The sequence below is a fragment of the Aythya fuligula genome, chromosome 6 (genome assembly GCF_009819795.1).
Source record: "Aythya fuligula isolate bAytFul2 chromosome 6, bAytFul2.pri, whole genome shotgun sequence".
Taxonomy (NCBI): domain Eukaryota; kingdom Metazoa; phylum Chordata; class Aves; order Anseriformes; family Anatidae; genus Aythya; species Aythya fuligula.
Genome location: NC_045564.1, coordinates 7,905,179 through 7,932,557, shown reverse-complemented (window position 1 = coordinate 7,932,557; position 27,379 = coordinate 7,905,179). Strand labels below are relative to the sequence as shown.

The 27,379-nt window shown below is 47.3% G+C and overlaps 1 protein-coding gene across 7 annotated transcripts in view; it reads left to right on the top strand.

Annotated features, from left to right (window-relative positions):
* The window catches only part of IKZF2 (IKAROS family zinc finger 2), a 106,702-nt gene that overhangs the window by 37,427 nt on the left and 41,896 nt on the right, over window positions 1-27,379 (top strand). For 5 of the 7 annotated variants that reach the window (XM_032190201.1, XM_032190198.1, XM_032190200.1 and 2 more), the window contains one exon: window positions 20,765-21,031. The exons of 1 other annotated variant lie outside the window; for it this stretch is intronic. In XM_032190201.1, the coding sequence (XP_032046092.1) occupies window positions 20,785-21,031 (247 nt within the window). In that variant the 5' untranslated portion in view covers window positions 20,765-20,784. The remainder of the gene's footprint in view (window positions 1-20,764; window positions 21,032-27,379) is intronic. One more of the 7 variants, XM_032190199.1, reaches the window with a different exon arrangement.

Sequence of the window (27,379 nt, the reverse complement as noted above, 5' to 3'; positions counted from 1 at the left end):
TGGTCACATGGCAGAAACATTCATGTCCACTGAATGTGGGAAATTCACTTTAGGGGATCCTGTTTCTCACTTTTTGCTCTTCTTCTGCAGCGTTACCTTATTAGCACCTTTCCTCCACCTGGGTACAGGCTGGCAAACAAACACCTCACCACCTGCCAGCAAGGACCACGCCTCGGGCTTCCTGAGAGTCACAGCCGTCAGTTTATTGCAGGGAGCATGGATCTGTTTTCCAGCACTGAAACCAACTGGTGGTAACGCCTATTAGAGTAATATCTAACCTAAGACCAGCCATTCTTAATATAAGCCAAATAGTCATTTTTTTTCCCCTTTAAGTAGCACAGAAAACCTGTTGCTCCATCACATTTCACTGCAGGAAGATTTTTCTTCTAGATTTTTTTTCATGCCCTAGGTATTGATTAGATATTTTCTATAGTTCCCTACGTGTTTCTTTAGGACCCTTTTTTTCTCTTTTACTTCTTTTCCCCTTTAAGGAAACACAGAGTATTTCTTCTCTATTCAGTCTATGGGTCCATTCTACAGGGTTGCTGCTGTTGGGCAGGGAAACTGTGCGAGCCAGGTTGCAGGACTTGTGCCCTTGCAGTGCTGGTGGAGCTGGGAAAAACTCCAGCTCCTGCTGATGTGCTGCTTTCCAGCAGCAAGCTCTCCTCCTCCCTTGTAGCCTGGGATTAAACCTTGCCTTGCTCGGTGTCCTGGGTGGAAAGCGTGGTGGACAGCCAGGAGCAGCCATGTGCTGGTATTTTCGGGGTGCCTGCAATGAATCCAGAGCTGACTGCCGTGGTTACACCGTTAGAGCTGGGGACTGTCCTTGGAGGAGCTGTGTACGTAACCTGCTCGTCATTTACAAGGGAGGGAAGCGAGTTGGTAGAAACCTTTGAACTACCTGCGTGTGGCACCGGAGTGGTTTGGGGAAAGGTGACAGCCAGCGGGCTGGGGCTTCTGGGCAGGCACGGGTGGGAGAAGCTCTGTGGCTAGAGAGGGCAGGCGAGATCACAAACACCTCTTCTGACCTCCGTGTGTCTGAGTCCTGCCTGGCTCTGGGCTTCTCAAACCACCATACCCGCTTTGATACTGGTGGTTTGCCTTGTGCTGTTTCACAGAGCACTGATGGGAGCTTCTGTGCCATCATACGGTGTGTGGCGTGGATGCTTGGAACCTCGTTGTGAAGTTGGAGTATACGGAAGCTTTCCTATGAGTGTGTGCCTCTCCATGGCTTTTCACTTCTGTTTCTCTGTAGTTGCTTCTCCCATGGAAATAGGGAAAAGAAAAGGGTCTGTTTTTTACCTCTGCAGAGCGGAAGAATAGACCTCAGGCATTATTAAAACCAGCATTGCTGGAGAACTTGGCTGTATGTGGAAGAGAAGTGCACATTACCTTTCCCTAGTCCCAGTTTGAGGTAGTTATTATTTATTCCTCCAAGAATCAATAAAGTAATAGAAATAAGTACAAGATATTTTTTTCTGTCATAAATCCACCCTTGATCCCTAATAGAAAATAACAATTCTATTAACGTAAAATACTCTGCCTAAAACTTCCTCAAATCTGAACAGGGCTTATCATAAGGTAAGAAGGGCTCGACTTCAGCATCACGTGCAAAACACAGAAATGAAGGTAGGGGTGAGCCATGTCCTTTAGGGTTTTTGAGGGGACAAAATAGGGAATAAAGTAGAGGAGAGGTGGTGGTGGGGAGTCTGAGCCACCTGGAAGGTGCAAAGGCGTAGTGATGTGACCCAGCTTTGCTCGTTGTCTAGTGAGGATGGCTTGCTCTGAAGGTGATTTAAGGCTGTTGTTTCAGAAATAAAGGGCTTCAGGTGACACGATGAGTGGAAGATTTTTCCCCTTTCTGTCTGAGGCTCTGTGGAGCTGTGTGCTGAGCTGAGTCCTGTCTGCGTGGAATTTGTCTCCAGGAACCTCAGCGGTGCAGAGGCTAGATGGCTGGTTCAAACTCGTCGTTTCATCAGCTCTGGTAGGCTCCTCCAGAAATCATCTCGCAGATTAGGTGGGATGAAATTATTTGCCCTCTGGAGATGCGCATTTATTTGGATTGACTTCACAGGGAGCCTAGAGAGTGCTAGGGGGGACTTGGCTAACCGGCTGTTAGATGTGTAAAGCGAGGTGGCATAAATTTGCCCTGGCAGCAGGGAGCGGGGAGGTGATGGTTAAACTCACCACGGGGAAGGACAGAGATGGGAATGCAGGCACAAAACCCTTCTGGAATTTGAGCGTGGTGAGGTCACCTCTCATGTTGGTAACTTGAAATACAGCGGTTGTTTTGATATGCTCGTTGCTCGTAGCAGTAACCACCTTCACGGCTTCAGCCGGGCGCTGTCTGCGCGGGGAGCTCCTGCGCGTGATGGAGGAGCACCGCCAGATGATTGCACCCGAGATGAAACTGGGGATCAAGGTGACAGCACTCTCCATCATTTCAGGTGGCAGAGACACAGTCTGGGGTCTGGTCACTGGCATGCATCTGCGAGGGGCAGAGAGGAAGACCCTGGTGCGGGTTGTTGGTGCAAGCTTAGGGGATAGCAGCGATGTTGGAGCGGTGCAGGTGGGCATCTCGCCTACCAGGCTACTGCTGCACAAGTTGGCTGATGCTGCTTTATTCCTTCTGCTTTTGCTCTGGTACATACAGTCCTTACCAAGGATCAGAGCTGTGAGAGGTATTTACTGAATGTTATAAAGAAACACTTCTACTTCTCACTGGTCTCTTTGCTGGTATGACGAACTAAGACCAACCCCACCGAAGCCCTAATGCTCCTTGTGCAAGTACTTCATACCTCTGCCATCTCCCATTGCCTGTTTCTGTTCTGGTTACTTGGTCTGTGGCCTTGGTGGAGCTTTCAGTGATTTTTAAGAGGGAATGCCAGAAAGAGCCCAAGTCTGAGAGGGCCTTACATCTGCATCGTGGTCAGTAACATGCTGAGGGTGCTCCTCATTCTCACCTGGCCCCCAAGCACGGGCTGTGCCAGCTTTTGTCTCCTTTCTGCCTGGGCTGGCAGCACACCCAGCTGCCTCTGGCTCGGACAAAGCAGAGATCCATTTACAGCCCAGTCGATTCAGGAAGGCTTCAGGCTTCATCTGGAGCGAGGCTTCGGCTCTGCCTCCGGGTCTGTAGCTGGGACAGCACAGCCACTGTGCAAAGGGCCGCTTCCACCGACGGGCTGTGTGCTGGTGAAGATCCAATTTGGCGTTTAAAGATTGTTGGGAGGAGGCCTGTAACAAGTAATAGCACAGCCTGATATCCAGCAAAGAGCTTATCAGAGCTTAGCTGGAGTGGTCTGCTCTAGATCAGGTGCAGACTTCAACATTTGAGTTATTAGGGCTGAAGCTTCTCAGGTTCACCAGCCTGTCAGTGCAGAGGAGCAGTTTCATTGCAGGCAGCATACACGACCTGCCACGGCTGGGTCTGCGCTCGTGAGTGTTGGTACGATCTAGAGAGAGAGCCTTCTTTTTATTTTTTTTTACTTATTTTAGCTCCTAATGGTGTCCTGCTGTCTGCTGCCAATAGCTACTGGCCTTTTTTTAGCGGAGTTTCTGCTGAAAACATGAAGAGATTGAACAAATAACGTGAGGCCGGTCTGTAATCAGTACCTTCCCCACTATCTCTGCTGCATCTCAAGACATGCAGTTTTTTGCAGCCTGGATCTTTCCCTCCTTCACCCCCCAAATTCCCTCCAGCTTTGCCAGGTTGCTACTGTTCGGAGGCTTTCTGTTGTCGCTTGGTTGTTGTTCTGTTAATTGGGACAACTCCATATCATCACCAGCAAACGCTCTGCCATCCAGCCACCACAAGCCTGGCTACTAGTTCCGTATCCCTTGCTGTAAGCTGGCACGAAGCTCCCTCCCTAGGTCCACGCTTCCTCAAGAGAGCAGCTGCTGGTTAATCCTTCTGCAGAGAGCAGAAAGCGAGCGGAGTTTGGTTCCAAGAAGCTGCTGCAGCCTTTGGCCAGCAGCGAGCAGCCCCGATAGCATCGGTTACGCGAGGATGAGGATTGGAAACGGCGAGGCCAGTTTGGGAACAACTGCATCCTTGTTTCTCTACCCTTGAGGACAAGGGGGACAAGTGCCTACATGTGTTGGATTTTGTTAGCTGGATCCAGTTGCTGTGTTGAGTTAATGAAGGTCACGTTAGTGTGTGGGATGCTGGGAAAGCAAGGGAAGCAGAAACCCAGCTGGCCCATCCCCAGGCGAACTGGTTTTAACCAGGAAAGAGTCAGAGAATGCGAAGAAACTTCTTGTACATCACCTCAGGCAGTTATGTATTCTGTTTCCTAGTTACATTTTTTTTTTCCTGGTATCAATTCCAAAACAAACAAATGGAGAGGGGGGGGGAAAAAGAAGCATTCCTTAAAATAACCCTTTAACATCTTGGGCCAAATTCTGAAGATACAGCCTGTCTGTGCTGATATTGATAGAGAGCACCCCAGCTCTGTGCTGGAAGGAGCATGCCATGAACCTCTGATGCTTCTTTACTAATTTTGAAATAAAGATTGGAGCGGTAGGGTTATGTCATGTATTGGCAGCACAGTGAGTAACAGGATGGATAAATGGGCAGGGCACTGCAGGTACAGACCTCCTGCCTTGCTGCTGCTGCTGCACTTTTCCTTCGTGCTCCCTGAGCAGGATAGGAGCCTGGCCTCGTTTGGGGGCCGTAGGCACAGCTCTGACGGAAGGGGTGGTAGCACAGCCCTTCAAACAGCAGCTTTGGTGTTTCTGGGTAGTAGCTCAGCGCGAGTGTTTCCTGTTGGGCTTCTTTGGAGCAATGGCACAGCCAAACGCGGCTCCCACAGGGCTTCTGTTCGCTGGCTCACGTTGTGAGTGCTGAAACCTCGGGCCTCCCGCATTGACTGCACATTTTCACTTCACTGGGGCATTTGCAATGCATGATTGTCATACTGCAGTGCTTGAATAAAGCTGCTTTTTTTGTCTCTGGGTGAGCACATCCACTTCCCCCTCCTACTCCGTGTTATTCTAGTCTTTCAACTAACTTTTGACTCCAAAAATTTAGGGAGTTTATCATGCCCCACTTTCAAACTGACCGTTTGATCTTCCTGACAGCAAAAGCAGAAGACATTTCTCAACTTCCCTGCACCGCTGCCCTCTATGCCATCCTGTGCAGAGCTCCCCTATACAGCTCTTCAAGTGCTATATAAGGTTCTGAAAAGTATCACGTTGCTTGGCTCAGTGCTGAAGGCAGTAGGGCACACAGTCTCTTTGGCATGCTCCAGCAGCCAGTGGAAACAAGGGTGAGCCAGCTCGTGTACATCTTAGCTTTGGCAAGGATGATCAGAGCCATAGCTCAGCAAGAAATCAGCATTCCCTCTGCGAGTGAAAGGTCAGGAATGCAGAAAGCTCACTGCCTTTTTAAGAAGGTTGAAAGTTTGCCCTCCCTTTTTTCCCCAAAAAAAAGAAGGCAGATAGGATAATAATCCCATTTTCTTGTGCAAAGATGGAGCGTTTGGCTGAATGAAGGTTGGTAACCTCTGGTCGAACTCATTTTCAGTCCTGCCTTTTGCTTGACTCACCAGTGGCTGATGGCGTCTGCCAGGTACCAAAAGGCAGCGCTCTGGCACAAACGTCTCTCGCCGGCAGATGAAGATGCGATAGGAACAAAGCCCTGGGGCAGCACTTCTGGTGCCACCAGGGAAAGTAACTGGCAGCTCTTCAAGGCTTGTGTTTTCTGATAACGTACATTGGCAATATTCCTCTTGATGGTAGCGGGCGGGCTGCAGGAGGAGACGCCAAGTGAACCATCACAGGCATTTCTCAGGAAAGCCTGCAGTGCTGGGCTGTAGGGTGGATGGGTATAGGATGCTGTGATGTTTTTGGGCAGGGACAACCAAACCCAAACGAAGGAGAGAGTGTAGCTTCACCAGCAGGAACATGTGTGCATGTATATAAATAGTGTGTGTGTATATATTATCTATCTATCTATATATAAAAGTACCTTTTCTACCCAAAAGCACTGGTGAAATGGGTCTGTTACCAGCCATTCTGCTTGAGTGGGTGGGAAACCACTCGCAGAAGCTTTTTTTCCTGCAGGAAGCCTTTGGTGTCTAGAAATCAAAGCGTCTTGCAGATGTGTGCAAGTCTGGGTGAGTTCTAAATTGAGAAGATTTCTAACATCCAGATGGAATTCCTGATCAAAACGCCCTTGCCAGCTGAGAAGGTAGGGGGTGTAGCAGTGCCACAGAGAGCTTGGGCTCACTCAGTCTGAGCGAATGCTTCAAGTGTCACTGAAGACCCCAAAGGGGGTAGGGTTCTTCACTCTGCTGGAGCTGGGGCCTGCCTTACATCTTCAGGATTTTCTCAATGACAGCCTTGACATTTTCTGTGTAATAAAACCCCCGTTTAAAGCCAGCGCTAGTCATGCCCTGTGTTTAACTAGAGGGAGAGGATAAAATGTATTAAGGACTAAGTAGGATTTTGTTCCGTGTCTATTGAAATAGATATTTTAGCAGACGTAGTGTTTTTTTCTTGCCAAATTACTATTAATGTCATATTTTGTCTTAAATTAACATCCAGATTCTGTTTTTTATCAATATATTCTGTTTGCAGTGTAAGAAAAACTCGCTGTAGTGACACAAATTAATTTTCCTTCGCGCAGTATCTGGCCATGCTTCCAACACTGGAAATAGTGACTTGTGGATTCAGCACGGTCTTTGTGAAAGACATTTCAATGGGCACGGTCATGTTATAAGATATTAGTGTTAGAAGATATATTTTTTTCCCACTTATTTGAGCAATTTCTCTTTTGTGCAAACATATGCGAAGTCCTGCCTTTCTTTCTTTTCCTTGCAGCCTGTGTTAAACTTGAGTTGTCGCAAGAATTTACATTCCAAGTTGTTCATCAGTTCTGTTGAACCCAAGAGTGGAGAACTTAAAGGATGTACAGAGAGATTTTTTTCTGAAGGGCTCATAGGAGAGGCAGGCTGCTACTACTAGCTTGAGCCAAAATATATGAAATGAAAATTGTGCAAGTTTCTTTGCAAGCAGATGTATCTCCTCTCTGATGGAGAAGGCACTTGCTTTACAAATGTTGGGATTCCTGTAAGCAGTGTGTGCCACTTGGGCTGCTTTAGGATTTGTTTCTACTTCCAGTGACTTCAGTGCACAAACATTAATCTCCACTGTTAATCAGTTTGTCGCTGAACCTCCATAAGGTAAGGAGTTACAGCCTGTTTTGTAGATGAACTGAGTTGCAAAGAGATCTAGATTCTGGTGTAAAGATTTGTTTAGGCATCTCCAGGGGCAGCAAGGTGCTGAGTAAGGCTTACAGAGGTGCCTTAGCTGACTTTCAGTGGAGGTTTAAGGTTCGGAGAAGTGAGGGGCTTTCCTAAATGCAGATATTACATATCCGTGCCATGGTCATCATAGCTGAGGACACAGAGATGCTTCACATGTCTGTTTTTCAGTTTTTGGTGGCTTTAGTTGTATTTCTGTGATTTTTCTTTCTTTTTATTTATTTATTTATACGATGCCTGTTCCAAAAATTCCTAGACTTAAACGCATTCCCTACTTCTTGATGCAGGAGACTAGCTTGAGAGTGGTTTGCATCCTTCCAGCCTGCTGTGGTAACTGCTAGGTAGAAGCAACAAGCAATCAATGTGTCCAAAAAGGCAGCCTGCGAGCGGGACCAAAATGAAATTTGAGTCAAGTCTGATGAAAACGTTGGGGGAGAAAACACTTCCCTGACATTGAAATGGCTTTTGCTGCTTAAAAGTAGAAAATGTTTCCATGTTTGCTTGAAGATGATCTATTTGAGCTCTAAAGGGCCAGCCCTTGAAAGGGAGGTTACACAATTTGCAAAATGTTTTATTTTCTCTTTGCTCAAATAAATGTCTTGAGTCAACTCAAGTTATTTTAATAGCAAACTAAATGTTTGCTTTAACCCGTATGATTCCTTCTTTCTTTTTGCCTTCCGTGGTCGATGCAAAATCTCCTCTTTCCTTATGTCTCCTACCAGAACTGAAGGTTGGAGACCGGGACATTCCCCCTCTGTGTACACGCAGGGTGCGGGTGCCTAAAATAAACCTCTGAGCTTTAAGTGTCTCAGGCTCTGCCTCATGGTGGATGCTTTATTCTTTCCCTTGAGAGAGAATCCCCAGTGGGCGATATCTTTAAGGAAGCCAGTGCTCCCAAAGCCCCAGGCAAGAAACAGCAGAGTAGTAACAAGGAATTGGTTATATGAACAAGTCACTCTCTGCAAAGAGCCTTGAGCGTATGCACGTGAATAACAGTGGTTATGAATGTTTGGGAACATTAAAGGAAGTCAATGAATCCGATACACACATGAAAGCAGATAAATGAAGCATCACATGTGATATATAAAATTATACGTCCTACCTGCGGGTATGCGTGCTGCCTTTCTGAACCCCTCTGATCGAATCTGGCACTGAGCTAGCTGGGTCTGGCGTGGTTCTGGCCGTAACCTTTGCAACTAGAGTTGTGCAGGTACCTACGCTTGATGAGAATGTGACAAGAGCAAATTGAATGTAAAGTCTGCTAGACAGCCAATAAATCTGTTTTATATCTTTATCTCATCCTTGCTTGGCAATTATTTCAGCAGGCACCGAACTCCTTTGTGCTCGCTGTGAGCGAAGGTGCTCAAATGACCTACTGTAAATTCTTGATATTTCCTGGACTTAGGAGAAGACAATCACCTGAGGAACTTGGATATTTAGTGCAGGTTAAGAAGAGTTTTTAAATAACGCGTTTTGATACTTTTTTTTTTCCAAGATCAAGACTGGTCATAACTAATGGTTGGTTACCTAGTACAATATAACTGGAAAACATTCATACTGTCACCAAACCTCTGTGATCTATTTTTAAGAGAGTGGGGCAGCATTGCCACTCAGGTCCTTCTATGTTATTTGTTGTAATTCAGCAGACTGTTAATGACAGCATATCACTATTAGGTTATAGCCCTCCTAGGTTATGATTTTTGGGACTGTAAAGCAAGAGCTGCAGGATTTCGGAGGTTGGTTATAGAGAGAAAATTATTGTTATTTTTTACACTTAAATCTGCCAGGTAAGTTAAAATAGGCAAGTAGATGTGGAGTAGAACAATGTGCAGTTAAACACACAAAAAATCTCAACCTCCTCTCTGCAGGAAAGCTATTAAAAATGTTTATTGTACGTTAGTATTGTTTGTTATCTGAACTGCTACTACAGGCAGTAGTTGGAGCAGGCTATTACCACCTCTAGCTTCATGCTGCAGTGTTCTCGCTTGTCTGCACAGTTGACCCGATCCTGTATGTCATCAGGGAGGAGATGTTTAACTTGTGACACTACTAATCCTTTCCTCAAGGCTTTTCGTTCTTCCTGCACAATGTCCTTTCATTGCTTTTGTGAGCTGGAACATGCCTGCTCAGCCCAGTGATGAATTCATGTAATTACCTATGTATGTACCAAAGTCCTGTTGACTTTAACGTTAAAGATCGGTGATTGCTTAAGTATTGCACTGAATCAGGACCCCCCAGGCACTTTCACATGTACGAGCTGACTTGGGAATTGGTGTGCCTTGCTGCTTCTCTCTTCCGATGGGAACAAGGCGCTGCTGCAGCCCAGCTGTCTCTGCAGCTACCTGGCTGGGCACGGGGACAGCTGGGAGCTCAGCCCCCCAAAAAGGGGCTGGTCCCACCAGGTAGATCTGCAGGCCACGGCTGGCCTGTCTGCATGTGGTTAATCCAGTTGCAGAAAGCTTCATCCCTCTGCGTGCAGTTATCCAAAAGCACACGTCCACGGCAGGAATCTGCATCCCTGTATAGGGATGTGTGTGTGTGTGTGTGCACACCTATGCACAAACCCTGTTTGCGGGAGTGCCTGGTGCAGAGCCAAATTTGGAGCAAATTTCTGTCCCAGCCAAAGTTTCACATGAGGGCATGGATGCTTTTCCACGTGCCTCTTGAAAATGTGCTCAACTCTGTGTTTTTATATTGCTGGTGTCAGTGTGCTGGGGGAGCGTGGTGTGTTGTGGAACAGGCGGCATTACTGTCAAGCCCAGAGTCTAGGTTGGTCTTGCTGGCATCGAGCCTTTGTGGAATATCACAGTCCTCAGCTGGAAGGACAGACAGTCCTGGGAATCTTATCCAAAATGAAAAAGGAAAAAAAGAGAAAAAGCCTTGCTCTCCAGCTCCATTGGCATAGCCCAGCAGGCACGTTGCATATTCCCCATAGAGGCTCGTTGTGATCCTTGCTAGTGCAGCTTGCCCTCGGACAAGCACTCGCCCTTTGTCAAGGGGGAGATGTTACTGCTAGAGCAGTTCCAGTTGGCGCTTCTGCTGGAGCCCTGTGGCATCGCTTTCTCATGTTGATGATGGAGGAGTGGACTTGTGCTTTCTCCATCCCTTCAAAAGCCATCCGTGCTGCTTCCTCGCTGCTTTGATATTCTGCCAGCCGAGGGAGGGAAGAGCCATTTATAAATATTTCTGGTAATACAGTAAGTACTCTCACATGTTTTGCTCACTCATTTTCCGTATCCAGAAATCTATCCGACCAGAATCGGTTCACTCTCTTTTATTAGCAGAAATAGATCCACAACAATTAAAATTGATTTATATAAAAAAGAAGGAAAAAAAAAAAAAAAAAGAAAAGAAAAAAGAGAAGCAGCAGCAGCAAGCACAACATCATATTGACTTACTGTGCGTATATTCACACTGGCTTCCAAGCCATGGATAATTACCCCTCAGAGATTGTGTGCTATGTACAGTACGGTGATGGAATTATGCACTTTAAAGAGCTTTAGCGAGGCTCTTAGGATGCCAAATTCTTTCCTTTTTTTTCCCCCCCCTCTTTTCATTGCAGTGAATAATGATTTTTAAATGCACATGACCCATCCTCAAAAACGAAGTAAGGTATGTCGGTGGCATTTCGTGTCTCTGGATCTCGCATTTCTTGTGTTGATAGAGTAGAAGAGGCGTACTGGTGAGATGAGATTTGGGGAACGGTCGGAGGATCCCCTGGGAGTGCTGGCCCTTGTTAGTGAGGGGAAACAGGGTAGGCTGGGATGCTACTTGTTCTGTCTGGTAGCAGGTACCTGAAGAGGGATTGGTGCAGGGTAAGAGGGGTTGAAGGAGACTGTACAAATCTGCAGAAATTCATTAATTTGGCCAGTCATGGACCAACTCGCTTTAACTGAAGAGCCAGCGGTGGTGTCTGCTCCCATCTGGTCAGAGCCAGGCGAGCTGTTGTGATGGCAATTTCACGCGCACAAAAAAAAATATTTCCTACAAATTTCAGCCTAAATCATTTTTGGCAAAGAGAGAAGCAAGTAAAAAACAGGGCCTTATCGTAGGAAGTGTCAAGCAGTCTTAATTTTAGGCAGAGATACCAGCTCCTCCTAGAGGAAAGGAGCCAGTACGTAAATAGCTTCCAACAGATCCTTCACCCGGGGAGACAAAAGGTTGGTGTGCACAAGTTGCAGCTAATGCCAGAATGGAGCTTTCGTTGCATTCGTCTGCAAGATGTGGCTTGATGTTTCGGCAGGAGCATTTCCTGGTGTTTGGGCTGTTTGGAGGTATTAACAGTTCTCAGATCTGCTGGAGATCTTTGGAGAGCAGCTCCCAAGGTGCTATGGTGGCAGGTGAAAAAGGAGGTACCTTATAAAATAAACCAGTCGGGAATGAAGTTGTGGAGCTGCCGTGCTCCTCTGGGGCACGGGCTTGTTCTCTGACCATCCTTGTGGCTGTTTGTGGATTTTATCTTTTGATCAAGTCTTTAATGAATCTTTAGCAACAGTTGATGGTGCTGCATCTTGTTTCACCGCCCTGTGCCAGTGGGCTGTCACATTAAAGGCAGGGCTCCCAATGACAGCTCATTGTGTCCCAATGAAACTCCCTTTGGGGACAAGGTCCAGGCTGAACGAAGCTTTACTTGCCACCTCCCTCCAGCCCCTTCCTTCCCGTGGCCCCACCACCCTCTTCCTTTCTCATTCCCTTAAAAGTGTGCAGCTGATGAACAGCAAATCTTCTCATAGAGTTCTTCGGGAATATTTACTGTAGGGTTTTGCTTTTGTTTGCTTTTCTGGTGACTTGGAGATGGCATGGTGAGAAAAGAAACATGTGAGCTAAACCTGTTGGTTTGAACATTGTGTCAGAAAATATCCATAAATTGCAAGTTACTACACAGATGTATAGATTTAATGAGACTGTGCAATGCCATTTATTTATGCTAAAGAATCTGACACATACGGTACTGAAAAAAAGTTAATACTCTAAGAGTTATTTTATATTTTTCCATTGCCATCTGTCACTGCCTACATAATAATGATACAGGTGAAAGCCTAGCATTTCTTTAAAAAAAATAAATAAAAAAAATTAGAATGAATAGTCATTTAAATATCTTGCTGCTTTAATAGCTGGTGTGTTTTAAGTTGTGGGAAGGAGGCACCAGAGATACCCTTCCCCCCGTGTTTAATATATTAAATTTGGGGCTTAAACGGATTTGGATTCATAAAGTGACTTCTGAAAGGGGAAATTGATTGTAAAATGCTCTGTCCTTTAAATCTGGAAGAGCCAAGGGACTGAGCTGGGTCCTGCAGTCCTTATAATAGCACCGGTGGCCGGCTCTAGGATCAGCCCTTTGATGCGCACCCTCGGATGGAGGGGAATTGCTGCTCTGGGTCCTGCCTGAATGCACAGAGCTGCATACTGCTGGGGGCTCGGGATGTGAGGGGGTCCCGCTGAAAATCCCGGCCCCCGCCGGGTATCTGAACCGGCAAAGAAGAAGATGTAAGGGAAAGGCACTTGATGGTGTGTCTCGAGTGAAAACACCCGGCTCAAAGCAGCACCGTGCTGACAGAGCGCGGCGCTTACAAAGGCACTGTTGGCTTTTAAGAGTTTTCATTCAACTTCACGCAGTCACAGCGTGCTCAGGCAAAACTGTTTTCCCTCTTTGCTTTTCATCGCGGCGGAGCCCAACACGGCAGTGACTGTGAAACACAGGGGGAGAAGTCCCTGTGTGGTGCTTTGGGGCTGCGAGGGGTCGTCGCTCCCCTCACCAGAGGGTTCCCGTGCCTGGGGAGCTGCCCCGGCTTGGCAGCAGTCACCTGCCTCCAAGGGCACAGACAAGGCTCTGCCTCAAATAAATAAATGAGACAGGTTTCTTTGTTAATCCCCTTTTTACAATTCGGTGACAAAGACAGAAAATATTTTTGTGACAGGTGCTTATCCTATAATTTTCCATGGGCTGATGAGTCAGGGGAGGCGCCTCCTTTGGAGGAGGAGGAGGACATGGCTAGGTCAGCTTGCATTAAGATGATTTAGAGCTGGTACAATTAAAGACAAATGCATCTTTTCCTGAAAGCCGTGAAGGATCCAATAGTGTAGCTGTGTAATCAAAGCCTTTCTCTTGTTTAAAGTAATGTCTCTGGTGCTAAAAATGCAGTGACAATGCCAGAAAATGAAGCAAAGGGCCTGGTCCAGACCCTGGAAGTCATTCCATGTGCTTCAAGGAACTTTGTTGGCTCTATTTTCAAATCTAGTGCAGATCCCTGATGGAAAGTTCCTTATAAATGAAAGAGCCATTACTGTTATAATTACTAATCCATGCGTATGTTGGAAAGCATTTCAGGAAGTCGGGCACTTTTTGAGAAGCAGAGATGACAATGAGTGAGCAATGAGGTTTTGGTTGCTTTGAAGGGATGTTATAAATCACTTTATTTTTGTTTATACGGGATGATCCAGATATAGCCAGAGTTTGTCAGCATTTTCCATTACAAACTTCCAGGTTTGGGTACCACACAGAGCTCTCAGCGGGCTCTTAGAAAATCCTCCTAGAGGTGAATGCTGTGCTGCTGCTCAATGAGTGTGGGTTTCTTCTGCTCCCTCGGTAGAGTCTGAAGCAGCCTTAAACATAAAAAGGTGTTCATGGTCCTAATGCTTTGAGAGACAGAGTTTCACAAAAGGGCTGAGCCTGATCTTGTTTTTTTTTTTTCCTCCTCTCCCTGCTTTCCAGCATACTTTGGAGGTAGTTGTACTGCAGGCAGAAGGAGCAGTGCTGAGAGAGGAGCCCAGCTTCCAGCATTTATCGCGCGTGCCGCGGGCAGTGAGGGACTGGCTGTAGATCGGCCAGGGGAAGGGCTGTGAGAGACCACCCACGACACTGAGCCCGGCCTCCCGCAGTTCAGCCGAGCTCTGAAACCAGAGTTGACAATGAAAAGGGGCCCCGGAGAACACCTGCTGCACACCGCAGCCCCTGTGCCCCCCAGCCATCACCTGCCTGCCTGTAGCAAGCATCGGGGCAGCGAGACAACGGCAGCAGGTCCTGGTGGCTGCGGTACGCAGGGGAGCGCAGGCACTGACCAGGTTTGGCTTAAACACAGAAAGTTTGCTAGGTGATAGTCGACCAGAAAAGCGTGTTTCATAGAAGGAAAAAGAAAATCCCTGTCCCTGTGTCCCCACCAAAACAACCCCAAAAGGAGCAGAGCAAACAGGCATCCAAGGTTTTGACCTTAGGGAAAAACCATCCACAGCTCCAACCCTAGTAACTGGCTGAGCTCAGGCACCGGCAGAGGACACGGCAGCTTGTAGCCGAGCACCGCTGCGTCCTGCTTTTCTTCCCTGGGGATCAGGTTCTGACATTGCACAGGGATTTACAAGGGTGGGGGGACAAGGAGGCTCTTCCCTGCACCCGAAGGCAGGCAGCAGAAGCCTGGTGTTGTGTTCAGCACAATATTTGTTGCACCATAGTTACTTGGGAAGCAGAGGGAAAGGAGGGAGGGGGAGGATGGGTCACCAGAAGTGCTTTTGCTACCCTGGGATATGAATACATGACTCTCACTCGTGTAAGTACAAGTTGCATAAGTGCATTTGCGGGTGAAATTTGGCCCGAGGTTCTTCTGGAGAGGAGTCTTGCGACACGGAGCAGCCGTGTCTGTTGGGTTAGCAGTTCGTGCCCCTGCCAGGTGCAGGTATGCAGCACGGCTGGCTCGCCGTGAGCAAGCAGGCAGTCATGCCTCAGCTCTGGCCATCCGGGGCAAGTTGTGGGCTAGACACCGCCGTCCACGCTGGTACCGAGGTGCTGCTCAGGCAGCGTCTCATCCTTTGGGCTGGAGCAGGGTTCTCGCTGAATGAGGCTCAAATCATTGAAACCATCAGGGTTTGAAAATCCCCAAAGCCCAGGTGGGCTCCCCCTGCCCTCCCACAGCCCCCCTTTCCTGTGGTGGCACAGGAGCCCCGCTCCAGCTGAAGAGAGGTGGCTTCCTCGGGAGGGTTGGTGTTGGTTTACCGCCCAGTTCCCCGAGCGCTGGTGCCAGCAGAAGGGATTAGCAGGGGAAGGGGTGGGGAACGGGAGCGTGGCAACCACGGCTTGTGTCAGCTAAAGCCTGACTGAAGCTTGGCTTAGCGAGGCAGCCACATCCTAATTTAAGCTCCACTTGGGTGTAACAGACCTGTTAGTCTACACTTGGTGCACGCAACACCTCCAGAAGACATGAAATAACTACTCAGCCGCGCTCTGCGAAGGTTTAAATGGGTTTCAGAGGTAGCAGGCTTAAGCAGAGATCCTTCAACAGGGAAACTAAAAATTTCTGAGGTTGCCTAAATAAGCCGATGATTTCTCGCTGAATTTCTGGCACGTTAACCAGCTCCATGTGGGCATGCCTGAAGGCTCCCATTTGTAGCATGCAGAAAAGGACTCGGCACGGTGCTTTCAGATCTTTGTGTTCCCCCTTCCTCCTTTTTATTAGCTGTGAACTCCTCGGCTCAATCTAACTGTTTGGAGCGGCCGTAGCGCTGCTGCAGTCGGTGTGACAACATGGTGTCACCGGCTAGGATTCGCAGTAGCTCGGTGGCCAGAAGCTGGGTCTTTTGGCAGCTCGTGACAAACAAATTTGACACCCAGCATCGGGGATGTCCAGGTGTAACGTAAGAGGCCCTGCTCAGGCTTTTGTCACTTGACTCGGGTAATTCCCCTTCCTTTTGCAGGTGACATTCACCCTCATTTGTTCCATGCAGAGACAGCTTCACTTCAGTAGATGTGTCGGTGCTCCCTTGTTTACACGTTTAATAGCTCCCAATATGAGCAAAATTGACTTGAAAAACCTCATTAATTAAGAGCCAAATTGTACCAGCAGCAAGGAACTCAGCGATGGAGTTTTCTATTCACTGAGACTCCTTTGTACCCTTCCAGGAGGAAAGTATGTTGAAACATGCCTTGAAGTCTCACTTTGCTCCTAGAGAGGTGTAAACACCCTCCTTAAGGACCCTTTTTGCTACTGGAGTGCTCTTAGAGTAAGAGTCGGGGCTCATTGTTTCCAGGTTTTGGCATTCCTTACCTTGAATTTTCCAAAAAAATGTGCTTTTAGTAGTGTGGAAGAGGGGCTGTGTTTCTGAGCGTCGCTGTGTTTAGGAACTAGCTACCCAGGTTGGAAAAGGGGAAGAAATTGTGTCCTTTCTGTTTGTGTTGAGCTGCCAATTAGCCATGTGGTTAATTACTATGTAGGAGAAGTTTGTGAATGGAGCAGCGAGGTTGGCTGGCCACAGGCAAGGCGATGTGCAGCAGGTTGTGCTGTACCTGCCTGTAGCTGCTGGAGCCCGGTGCCATTTTCCAGAGGGACTGAAATCGAAGCTAAGGGCAGACCCTGGCTGCAAACATGGTTTTTTTTTGTGTGTTATGGACAGGGAATCTGCAGCAGCCCCTGGGAGAGCTGCTGTGCCATCTGCCCCCTGTGTCCCACGGGGCTGGGCAGAGAACACATTGTGTCCGCCTGAGCCGCAGCCGTCCTTCGCTGCCTTCGCCCACGGAGCCACCCCAAGGCTCTTCGGGGGCGGCAGATTCGAATTTTGCCTCCTCAAGGATGAGGATCTGAAGCCAGGCCAACGCTTTGTTTCCTGCTGGTGAGAGGAGAGGAGCTGGGGAAGAGGCAAGGGTCAGGCTTGCTTTTTCTGCTGCTCTGGGGGTAGCAGGAAGAGGCCGGTGGCGCGCTGCCGCTGCCAGGAAAGCTAACCTCCAGCTGGAGACCACAGTCCCTTGGTGACAGCGGCCAGCCTGCTTCTTCAAGCCCACAGACAAAATAAGCAACGACCTAGGACAGCAGACAGCGGAGGAGACGGAGGGGCACAGTCCTGCTGCGTGCGTGCTCCCTGGTGTGTTGGACAGATGGATTTTGTTCCCGAGCAGGAATTGCCCTCTGCCTTGCTTGCTTAGGACAAGGTGACCAGAGCTGTCCTTTACTGCCCACCTGGGCATCGCATCTCTCAGCAAAGCTGGGAGGTGGTTTGGTTTCCCTGCAAACATCTCGCTTTTGACTGAAACAAATTTCTAGGATAGAGGACAAAACACGAGGAACTTCTAGCTTCTGGTGTGTAGCTACGCTAATTTGTGGGTGAAGGAAATAATTTTGGTACTGAAGACTTGCCAAAATGCAGTTTAACAGGGAATTGCAGTTCAATTAGCATTTAGGAGACATTAACAATAATTGTTTTCAATTTGGCCACTCAGGGTAAGGTGTGATTCAGGATCTGCTTGCTGCTCTGGGATAGGAAGAAAGAAAAAGGAACAAAAAGGGAAAAAAATATTGCCGTGTGGTCTGCTGAACGTGTGCCACTGGCCTCTTATCCACAGGTAGAAGCTTTTGAGACTGCTCGTCTCCCTTTCTGTGTGTGTTTTCTGTGAGACGTTGCCTTGGACAGGGAAAAAGTGGGAGGCACTTGCATTAGCTGGAGGGAAATGGTTTGACTGCAAGTTCATGCTTTTGCAGCAAGCTGGATTAGAGTTCATCCCTGCTATCTCATTTGCTGTGATTTTTAGGAAAGGTGCCAAAAAATTTTTAAATTTTTTCCATTTACTTATTTATGCTTTGCTCTGCCAAGGAATGAGAAAGCCTGCCACTTTTAGCAAGTGGGTGAGCAAGAAAGGCAAGGGAACCCGGGGTGAAGCTTGACGTGGAGATAGCGAGCGATGCATCGTAGCCGTAAACATCCCTTACATATTTCTTCTCCCTTTGTAGCAGGGTTCATTCCGCTCTCTAAGTTTGCGGCTGGAGGTGAAAACAAAGGCAGTTCTGTAAAAACGACTGGTTTCAAAGGCTGGCTGAGAACAGAGAAAATAGTGTGCGCAGTTTAGGCGCCCGTTTGTGTACAGCCGTGCACCAGTGTGATGCAAGGCAGCGGGGATGACCTGATTAGCCAAGCCCTGACAAAGAGCCGAGGAGATCCTGCTGCACCAGCCATCCCCTCCTTGGAGACCTGCGAGCAGTCCCAGCCCAAGGAAACCTTCGCGCAGCAACAAGCTAACAGAGGGCTTTTGAGAATGGCAGAGGCAGTGCTCGGCGTGCGGGTGAAGGTGAGGGGAGTGAGGATGGTAACCAGCCTGCAAAACCTTGCAGAATAGCTGGGATGTTAAGAGAGGCGCTTCAGAAGCTCCGTGGGCTTTTTGAGCTCAGTCTGCTGGATTTTGGGAGCGCTGCGTGTTTTTGGAAGGTCGTATTGCAGCAAACGGCTCGCTCCGCTTTGTTGTGCTGCTTGTCCTGCTGGACAGCCGCCAGCATTCGGCAGCGAGAAACACTGGGGCAAGATAAAGTAAGCGATCTGCCAGTTTTATAAGCTCTTACAGCCTCACTTTCGTAGGGGCTGAGTGGCCAGAGGTCCGCAGGCTTGGATGGGAGCTACTGGTGCTGGGCACGGCTGCAGGCAAGTGATTATTATTCCATGTCAGAAACAGAGCTCAAAATTTCTGGAAGTAACGCAAGAAGACACGTAAGATATGATGCTTTCTCTCTCTTGAGGGTACGTATAAATATACACAGTTGGTATGAAGTATTTCGGCTATTTTGTGCGTTACTGTGCAAGGAGAATGCCCGGTGCTGCAGAAGCAAGCCGGGATCTCGGGTGAGCAGCGCCGGCACTGCTCCTGGCCCTACTGTAGCTACTTGTGTGGCCAAGTGTATTAAATCCTGCTCCTGAGGACAGCGAGGCATTTACTCAGGCTCCATTCTCCGATTTGCTGAATACCCCAAAAGGCTGCTATTATTAGAGAGAACTGCCATTCCTTAGCTCTAAAGTCAGGCTGTCCATAAATCACCAACACGTGCTTCGTGCGGGGAGACAGGGTGAGGACCTCGGCTGCCTCCCCGCCAGTGTCCTCCCTTCTGCTCGGCCTCCTGGCCAGGAGACCGGCGGAGATTGTGCCCGGCCTCCCCTTGGCCTGCTCCAGAGCTTTGCAAAGTGCTGTGATGACGGGGCCTGTGCTGTGATCCGCGGCCTCCTTCGGGCTGGGCTCTGCTGCAGTCGTGCTTCCATTCCTGCGCTCCCATTAGCGCCTCAGTGAGTAGTGGAAGATGCATTTCAACAATTTTATGATTAAAAAGCAGCGTCTTCACGTCGTTTGGTCTCTGGTGCCTTCGTCCCTTTCATTACGCTCTGTCTGGTAGTAAGAGCCATGGTTTAGAATTGCAACATCGGTCTCTGAACCTTGTGTTTTCTGTAACCATAAATTTGGGGGCAGGAAGGAGGAGAAGGGATGAAGGAGCAGTTTGAAGCAGTGGGGTTAGTTCTTCCGACACTATCAGGCCAGTTGTTTGAAAGTGTGATGGCTCGCAGTGATCAGACACACTTCTTTCTAATTCTCCTGTGTATTTCTCAGATGTGGCGGGCGCTGCTCTGGGGCACTTGTAGCAGGGCTCTGGGGGACACCAGGCGCTCCCAGGCCACGCGCCTGCCCTCAGATCCCCTGCTGCCATCGGCTAATGGCCTTAGCACCGAGGTCAGAGGCTGCTTAGGTACGAGGGCTGAATCACCTCCTTTTTAAACCCCTCAGCAGGATCAAGGCTTATGGAAAGTGGCACGTGGGCTCGCCTTCTGGCTGGCAGTGCGGGTGGAGAGTGTGACTGTGGGGCAGGCCTTTTGGCAGTTCCCACCGATGGTGGAAATGTTGAAACGTGGGTGGCTGGGGGCGGGGGGGTTAAAACACCCCTGCACTGAGGCCCCCTGCTTAAAAAAAAGCGTGATTTTCCTTCAAGACTTGCTGATCCCACGAGCTCTTGCTAGTTGTAGGAGACTTGCCCTGTGACATGAGGGTCACAGAAATCAGCGGGGCGCCCATGGGCCTGACCAGGCAGACAAGAAAGCTCTTGACTTGCGCTTAATTTCACAGATATATGTAAGCCAGCAGTGTACCTCTCGCTTCAGACCTGTTTGCCTTGGCAGTGTCCCATTTAGGTGAATCAGAAGATGGTGGCAGGAGAGCACTCAGGGCTCCTGTGGCGATGCTCTCCCCTCAGAGACGTGCCTGTGCAGGCAGGGTGCTGTGGAGATTACTGCCACGGCCCTGCTCCCTCAGGTCCCTGCGTTTTGAACGATCCTGTCTGCAAAGTGTGCTCGTTTCTGTGAGCTGTGGCTTTGGGAAGGTTGGGGCTTGCTGCCCTAACTCAGGGCGGGAGGCATCTGGCTCCGTCCTGCCTGTGTGCTTGCGTCCCTCGAAGGGAAGGGGGGCTCCTGTGTTTCACGTTGAGCAGCAGGAGGTCAATTTTTAAGCCTGTCATGTCTCTGCAGCTTCTGGTAGGTCTCTGGATCGCTCCGTGTCTTAGTCTCTAAGCTGTAAAATAGGGATAGAAAACCAGGAATTTAATTCCTTGAGGAAATATTGGGTCACGTGTGCAACTGTTACCACCGCAAGGCCTTCGTGTTGCTTTGAGCCTTCAGCCTCTGCTTCAGTACTGGTAATAGTAGCAACGTACCTTAATTGGGAACTTAGAAAGTACACATTTTTAATGTTTTTTATTTTTATTTTTGTTTTATTTCAGCAAATTCAGTAAAGCTAGAAATGCAAAGTGATGAGGAATCTGACAGGAAGCCCCTGAGTCAGGAAGATGAGGTCAGGGCTCATGATGAAGGAAGCAGCCTGGAAGAGCCCCTCACAGAGAATAACGAGATGGCGGATAACAGAAAGATCCAGGAGCTATCGAGCGAGGGAGGAATCCGGCTTCCGAATGGTAAACTGAAATGTGACGTCTGTGGCATGGTTTGCATTGGGCCCAATGTGCTAATGGTACATAAAAGGAGCCACACTGGTAAGCAGCTGAAAGAAAATCTGATGACTGCCCGTGGCGTCTGATGTTGATGTTACCTGACAACTCTTCTCTCTTCCCTTTCCATTCAGGGGGTAGCAGGTGGCTGGGGAGGGGAAAGGTGGGCTTGGTTGTTTCGCTTCTCCCTCTGCTCCTCGGATGCTGGTGATGCTGTGTCGTGGTGCTTCCTGATGTTGGTTTCCAGCCCTTGGTTCTTAAAAACACAACACAAGTCTGGAAATCAGTCTTTTTACTGTTCTTGACTGGGGGAAGATGGCAAGAATAATTCTCCAGCATGGGGTGTGTGTGTGTGTGTTCGTGTGTACAAGGTTATTGACCCTTTACGGTGAGTCTCAGAGCTTTCCCTTGGAGCTGCTCACAGTTGGATGAGGCCAGCAGCCTGGGGGACACACACGTCCTGCACAAGGGGCTGGGCTTGCTGCTGGGTGACCTGGCCAAACCCAGGCTTAGCAAACCCGTGGGGTGAACACGTTACCTCATGCTGGGATGCTGATCCTGGGGCTGGGGTGGACTTGCTGCTCATCAGGTGACAGCTCCAGCAGGGAAACCTCACTTGAACCACTCTCATGGGCTAGTGCTTCCTCCCCCTGACCATACAGATACCATTTTTGTGGCAGCTTTCAGTGCATACATTCTCCTTTTGCTTATTTTTATTATTAGTACTACTTTTGGTTGGAAACCAAAACATCTTACTAGGCGTAAGGGTTTGAGAAGTCAAGTGGCAGATGAAAACCTTTGCCATGTGCTGATTGAGTGGGTCTTTGGGACTGGAGGAGTTCTGGAGGAGTCTGGGGCTAATCCAGCAAACTGGGGTGCCCAGGGGCTGATACACACTCACCTCTGCTGCTGCTCAGGTGGGAGCAACAGCTGCCTCTGACAGGACAAAAGTGCAGGCATTGCCTCAAGACAGCACTTGGGTCTGATGGAATCTGCCTGGCCAGAGCCTTTGATGCAAAAAAGCACTTACCCATGCTTAAACCACATAAAAAGACATGCTTAAGTCACCTGAAGTGCTATAATATATGCTTAAATTGAGACCCACACTTAAATCTTGCAAAGGTTAGGCAGGATTTTATGTTGGAGCCTTGGGGGGTGTTTGTTCTCCATGTTTTTGTGGACAAAATGTAAGATTTTTATTTTTTTTTTAATCTCTCCCTGTTGTTATTTACTGGGGTGAGTGGCTCCCACTGTAACTGTGAGATATCTGCCAGGATATAAAAAGAAAAGTGGGGTTTTAAGGTAGAGTAGGAAAAGACTTTGTCTAATCCCTTTGTAAACCTGGTAGTTTGCAGTCAAGTAGCGTGCGCTTGATGGGAAAGAAATCAATAGAATTTCTGTACGGAGGAATAATAAATATATATTACATAGTTAATGCCCTGTATATAAGCTGTATTGATAATAACTTAACATAAATGTATAATGCAAAGCATTGCAGTATCGTTTATGATGCAGTCATGATTTTAGACAGCAATTAGGACAGGGGAAACGCATTAGCTGTAGGAACGAAATCTTGATTAACAATTTGACGTGCTATTACGAGGAGAGGGGAAGGGAGCAGAGAAGGCAGCAGACTGAGTCCCAGCTTTCAACCTCCTGAAAAGTTTTTCATTGGCGCTCGCATCTATCTGAGCATATGTATTGTAGGTGCATCAGAGTCCACGTATTTGAACCTGAACAGATAAATTAGGCCTGCTAAATTTAGATGTAGGTACTTAATTAAATAGTCTGCGTTTTTTGGAGATAGCTTTATCTTTAAATACCGCCGAGCTGCCTTTGCATTTTAAAGAAAACAAGCAAGTTCTGAACGAGTAGGACAAAATGTCATCTGCGTGCAGGCGATGACCACCAGAGACGTGTGAATTGATAGGAATTGCGTAACCAGGAGCTTTTTCCTTCTGGTGGCACTTCATTGAGCCATGACTTCTCCCATCTGAGCAGAGGAGCTCCGGTGCACTGCTCTGTACAGATGATCTCAAGCTTTATAGAAGTGGCCTCCCTTTCCGTGTGCCGCCTGCTGCTCTACTCTCAGTAAACCAGTTGGCAAATTTTGCGGGGGATTTTTTTTTTTTCCCCCGCTTTGTTTGTTTGTTTTTTAATACATGCTGCTACTTCACTGTCCACAACAGAAGGAGAAGCTTGCTTGGATTTCCACATCCTTGATTTTAAGGAGTATTTTTAACCTACTGGTATCTTTCTCTTAAAGTGCAGTATTTGAAAATACATCGCCACTTCCTCAGCAGTTGGGCTAAGCAGGCTGGCCCCAGCTCTGGAATGAGCCCTGACCTGTGGGCAGTCTGGTTTTGCAGCCCAGGGGAGAATGGTGGAGGGAAGGGAGGTTGTCCCTGGTGAGTGCGAATGGATGATATTCTTTATCAGCTAATACAACTGGCATGTAAATCCGTACCTCTGAAGCCAGTTCATGGGTGTCTTGGGAGCTGGATCCTGCCTCACTCTCCTCTTTATCAGTGCACAGCCGAAGCACGGTCTGGCCAGTTGTTTGCACTGGCAAAAACCGAAGTTCTTTTCCCTTCCCTAAAAGCCTGACAGCATTCTATGTAAATCACCCAAAATGCTGTGGTCACGGTGGAGGTTGTAATTTGCATGTATGCTGGGACGAGAGTGTGGCTTCCTTACACCAGGGACTGAGGCTTTGTGAAAAGCTGTGCCATATGGCTTTGGCTGTGTTGTGCATATAAAGGGAGATGGTTTTCTGCAGACGTTATTCATCTGTTGCTGAGGAGCAGTTGTCTTTCCCCTGCCACATTATGATAGTTCAGTCAAACGCGTCTAGGGATGGAAAAAATAACCTCTGCCATGGGTAAGGTCAGAGCAGATGAGTTCAGTGTCCCATCTTTCATCCTCATGTGCTGGAGCATCCATTCCCTTGATGCCTGTGGCCGCCCCTTCCCCTAATAGAGCCAGGGATTTCCTATTCATCCTTCGAAGCATTGGGCATGTGGCGCAGGGGATGCTCTGCTCCCTGGCCCCTCCGTAGCAGAGCTGCTCACCTGCTAGCACAGAACACATTTCTCTGAAATGCTGACAGTTCAGGTGAAGCGTTTGGGTAATCTGCGTGGCCATCAGCAGAAGGCCTTTCTATTTATTTGTCATCGCTGACAGGAAATAAATGAAGTGCTCGATGTGGGAATTGTGTGATGCACTCCCTGCTTCAGGGAGCTGGGTAACTCTGCACCCCCTTCCTCACGGGCTCGTGTTGGAAAAACAGCAAGTGTCAGGTTCGATTTACTTTCCTCCTCTCCCATACTATCTTCTTTTGGTCCAGTTTTCATACTCCACAGCAAGTGCCCCAGATTGCAGCATCTTTATCAGAGTTTTTTGTTAGTGCAGGAGGTAACAAAATCAGTAATATTGGCACTGGATACTCCAGGGGCTTGTGCTGGGGCATGTTGAGGAACGGAGAGAGAAAAAAGTTCAGTTCAATAATCCAATTTGTCCGAGATAATGAAAAGGAACGCCGAAGACTTCTCACCTCTTCAGGTTTTCTACTAGTGGGTCTGAATTAAAATTTCCTCATTTTTGGCAAAGCAGCAACTATTTACTGTTACAGCCATGCTGTGGCCATGAGAGGTAAGCTCCACATGTTGCACTGTCAGTAGTGATTTTTTTCCAGCCCCTTCTTGAGTCCACTGCTGGATTTGGAAACACCTCTTATTTCTAAGACAGGGTTGGGACCATCCTCATTGTTGTAAGATTTGGGAGTGTTAGACACCCGGAGGTTAAGGGATTTGCTGTGCTGATGCAGCAGGACAGCCGCTGCGCCCCAAGCCTTGGGGAGAGGACTTGGGGTGCTGGACACGACGCAGCAGGCACAGGTGGTAGCTCTCACTGTGCTCTCTGTTTTGGCTGCTGTTGTGTTACTTTTAAGCTTTTGTGGGGTGCTAACGGCAGGAAGATCTCAGATTTTTGCTTGCTTTCCACATGCATTTCAGGACCATCAAGTCAGTGAAATGGGATTCATTACGTGCCAATGAGGAGCACCTCCAGGTTCTACCTTAACATCCATCGTGTTATAATCAAACATAAGCAACACTGGAACTCTAAATTAAAAATAATAATAAAAAATCATGTAAAATTTTAAGTCACCATCAATAATGAGGAAAAACCCAGTCATACCTTTCAGGATCAAAAACTTCTCTGCCTAAAGCAGCTAACCAGGAACAAATTTAAACAAATGGTCATATTAACACCTTACGATTAACTCCCTTAAACTGACTAATTCTTCTGGTTGAAAAGTTTTATTGGCTTTAATTTGTGATTTGTAGCCTACTGCAGGTTCCCACCTCTTGCAGTACAAATTGTTGGCACTGAATCAAAAATCATAGGGCCAGATTTCTCAATGTAATATTTTCTACTTACATTCCTAAATGAATAATCTAACTTTTCATAACGTCTCATTTTGTTCTTCAGCATAAGAAAGAAGAGCTTAGGTTTCTGAAATTTCTCTCCTCATAAGGATGTGTTTTTCTTGCAGTACTTGGTAGCTGAACCCTTCAGATATTTTTGCCCATTCACTTAAAGGATTTTTCTCCCGTCACAATGCGGTCATAAATTTGTGTACAGAGGACGCTTGGAAATCACCCAAGATTTCCCAGGAATTTTTCCTGAGAGATTCGTCACTAGCGTTTTATAATAAATTGCCCTATCTGGAAGCAGTTTCTTCCCCAACAACAACAGCAGAAAAACTTAGTAAAATCCCTGATTGCAAGTGAGGTGCAGCCTGTTAAGTGACTCTAAAAGAAGAGTAAGTAAGTATTTAGACGAGACAGTCCCCAGAATAACAAACACAGAAATGGAGCCAAGTCTGGAGCTCTGTATTTTGTTCGGGTGAAGGCACGATGCAACTCATTGCCTGCCAGGGTGTTAGCAGTGCAACTAATATTTCATTTGTGCTCCTGGGACAGAGCATAGTCCTAACAGATGCAGCATCTGAAGAAATGTTTCCTTTTACCAGAATATGAAGAAGAAAATCTGCTACAGAAGGGTGAAAATCTCTGTTGTTAGTATGAGCAAATAGTTAAATACTTTCTCATGGCAGCATGAGCATAGTAATGGTGCTTTAAGAGGTTAAAAGAAAATTAAATTCCTGTCTTACAGGTACCTAAGTTATATTTTATGTATCAAAAAGTGCATGCCAAAAAGAAAGGACCACGATCTTAGGTATATATTTAGCTAGGACAGATGTTAAATATAGTCCCATTGGACCTGGTTCTTTTATTTATAAAGACTTCATCCTGGCTTTCATACATATGGTGATGAGTCTTTAAAAACAGTGTTTTTTAAAATTATAATTAAAACATTCATAGGAAAGAGCTTGTGCACTGCTGTGAAAGTGAACAGGCCTATCTTCTAACAAAAATTTATATACTAATGTGTATTAATCTGTGAATCACTCCATTTGATTTCAAAGGAACAGAAGTTATCAGGTGAGGGTTATGAAAATCCAAGTCTTCTTCCCTGGGAGGTCTGTGTGTTTGAAAAAGTGGTTCACTTTCCCAACTTATACCTTTTAAAGGTTTTAAGCTGTAGAAAGCACAACAGGACACCTCTGATGCAGGAAGCAATTCATTTAAAATGGAGCTAACTTCAAATATTTTCTCTATCTTAAGAGAGTTACAAGTTTTTTTTGTGCAGATTTTGCCAAGTACCTGTGATAGTTGCCTTAGAAGTGTTAGAAAGGTTTTGGACGCGCTTTGTCCTCGCTTCGATTTCTGTTTTGATACAGAAAATGTCACTGGTGTATTTTGCAGCCGTACGAAATTCAGAGAAGGGTAACTCATACCGAAACTTCTACGCAGCGCTTCCGTGCTGAGGCGGTAAAGGAGAATCAATGTACAGGGAAGCTTCCAATTAAGCAGAAAAAGGGCTTGGTTTGCTTTTTGAAATAACATTTGACATATACATGGTAAAATATGGCAGCTATTAATAGGAAGTTAATGAGTTCATTCGCCTGGTTTCAGGTTGTATCAGCTAGAAAGCACATGTAGCTTTTGCCCTGACGTCTCCAGCCAGGAGCCGTATATTAAAGATACTTGCCAAAGGACCACGTCTTACTAATAACCCTGACTCTATCTGTCCACGTCATTTTTCATCTCAGTATTTGTTTACACCACAGCAAGGCAACTTGTGTACTTTAGACACTAGTGTATCTAAAGAGCAGTGATATTTCATTATAATTTTTTTCCAGAGAAGAAATAGCTGTAATGGATGCATGTTAAGCAATGCACTGTGAAATTTCATCAGTATTTTACTGTAACTTAGATGTAAGTATGTGAAATCATACCTGCTAATTAATACTTTATTTAACTACGA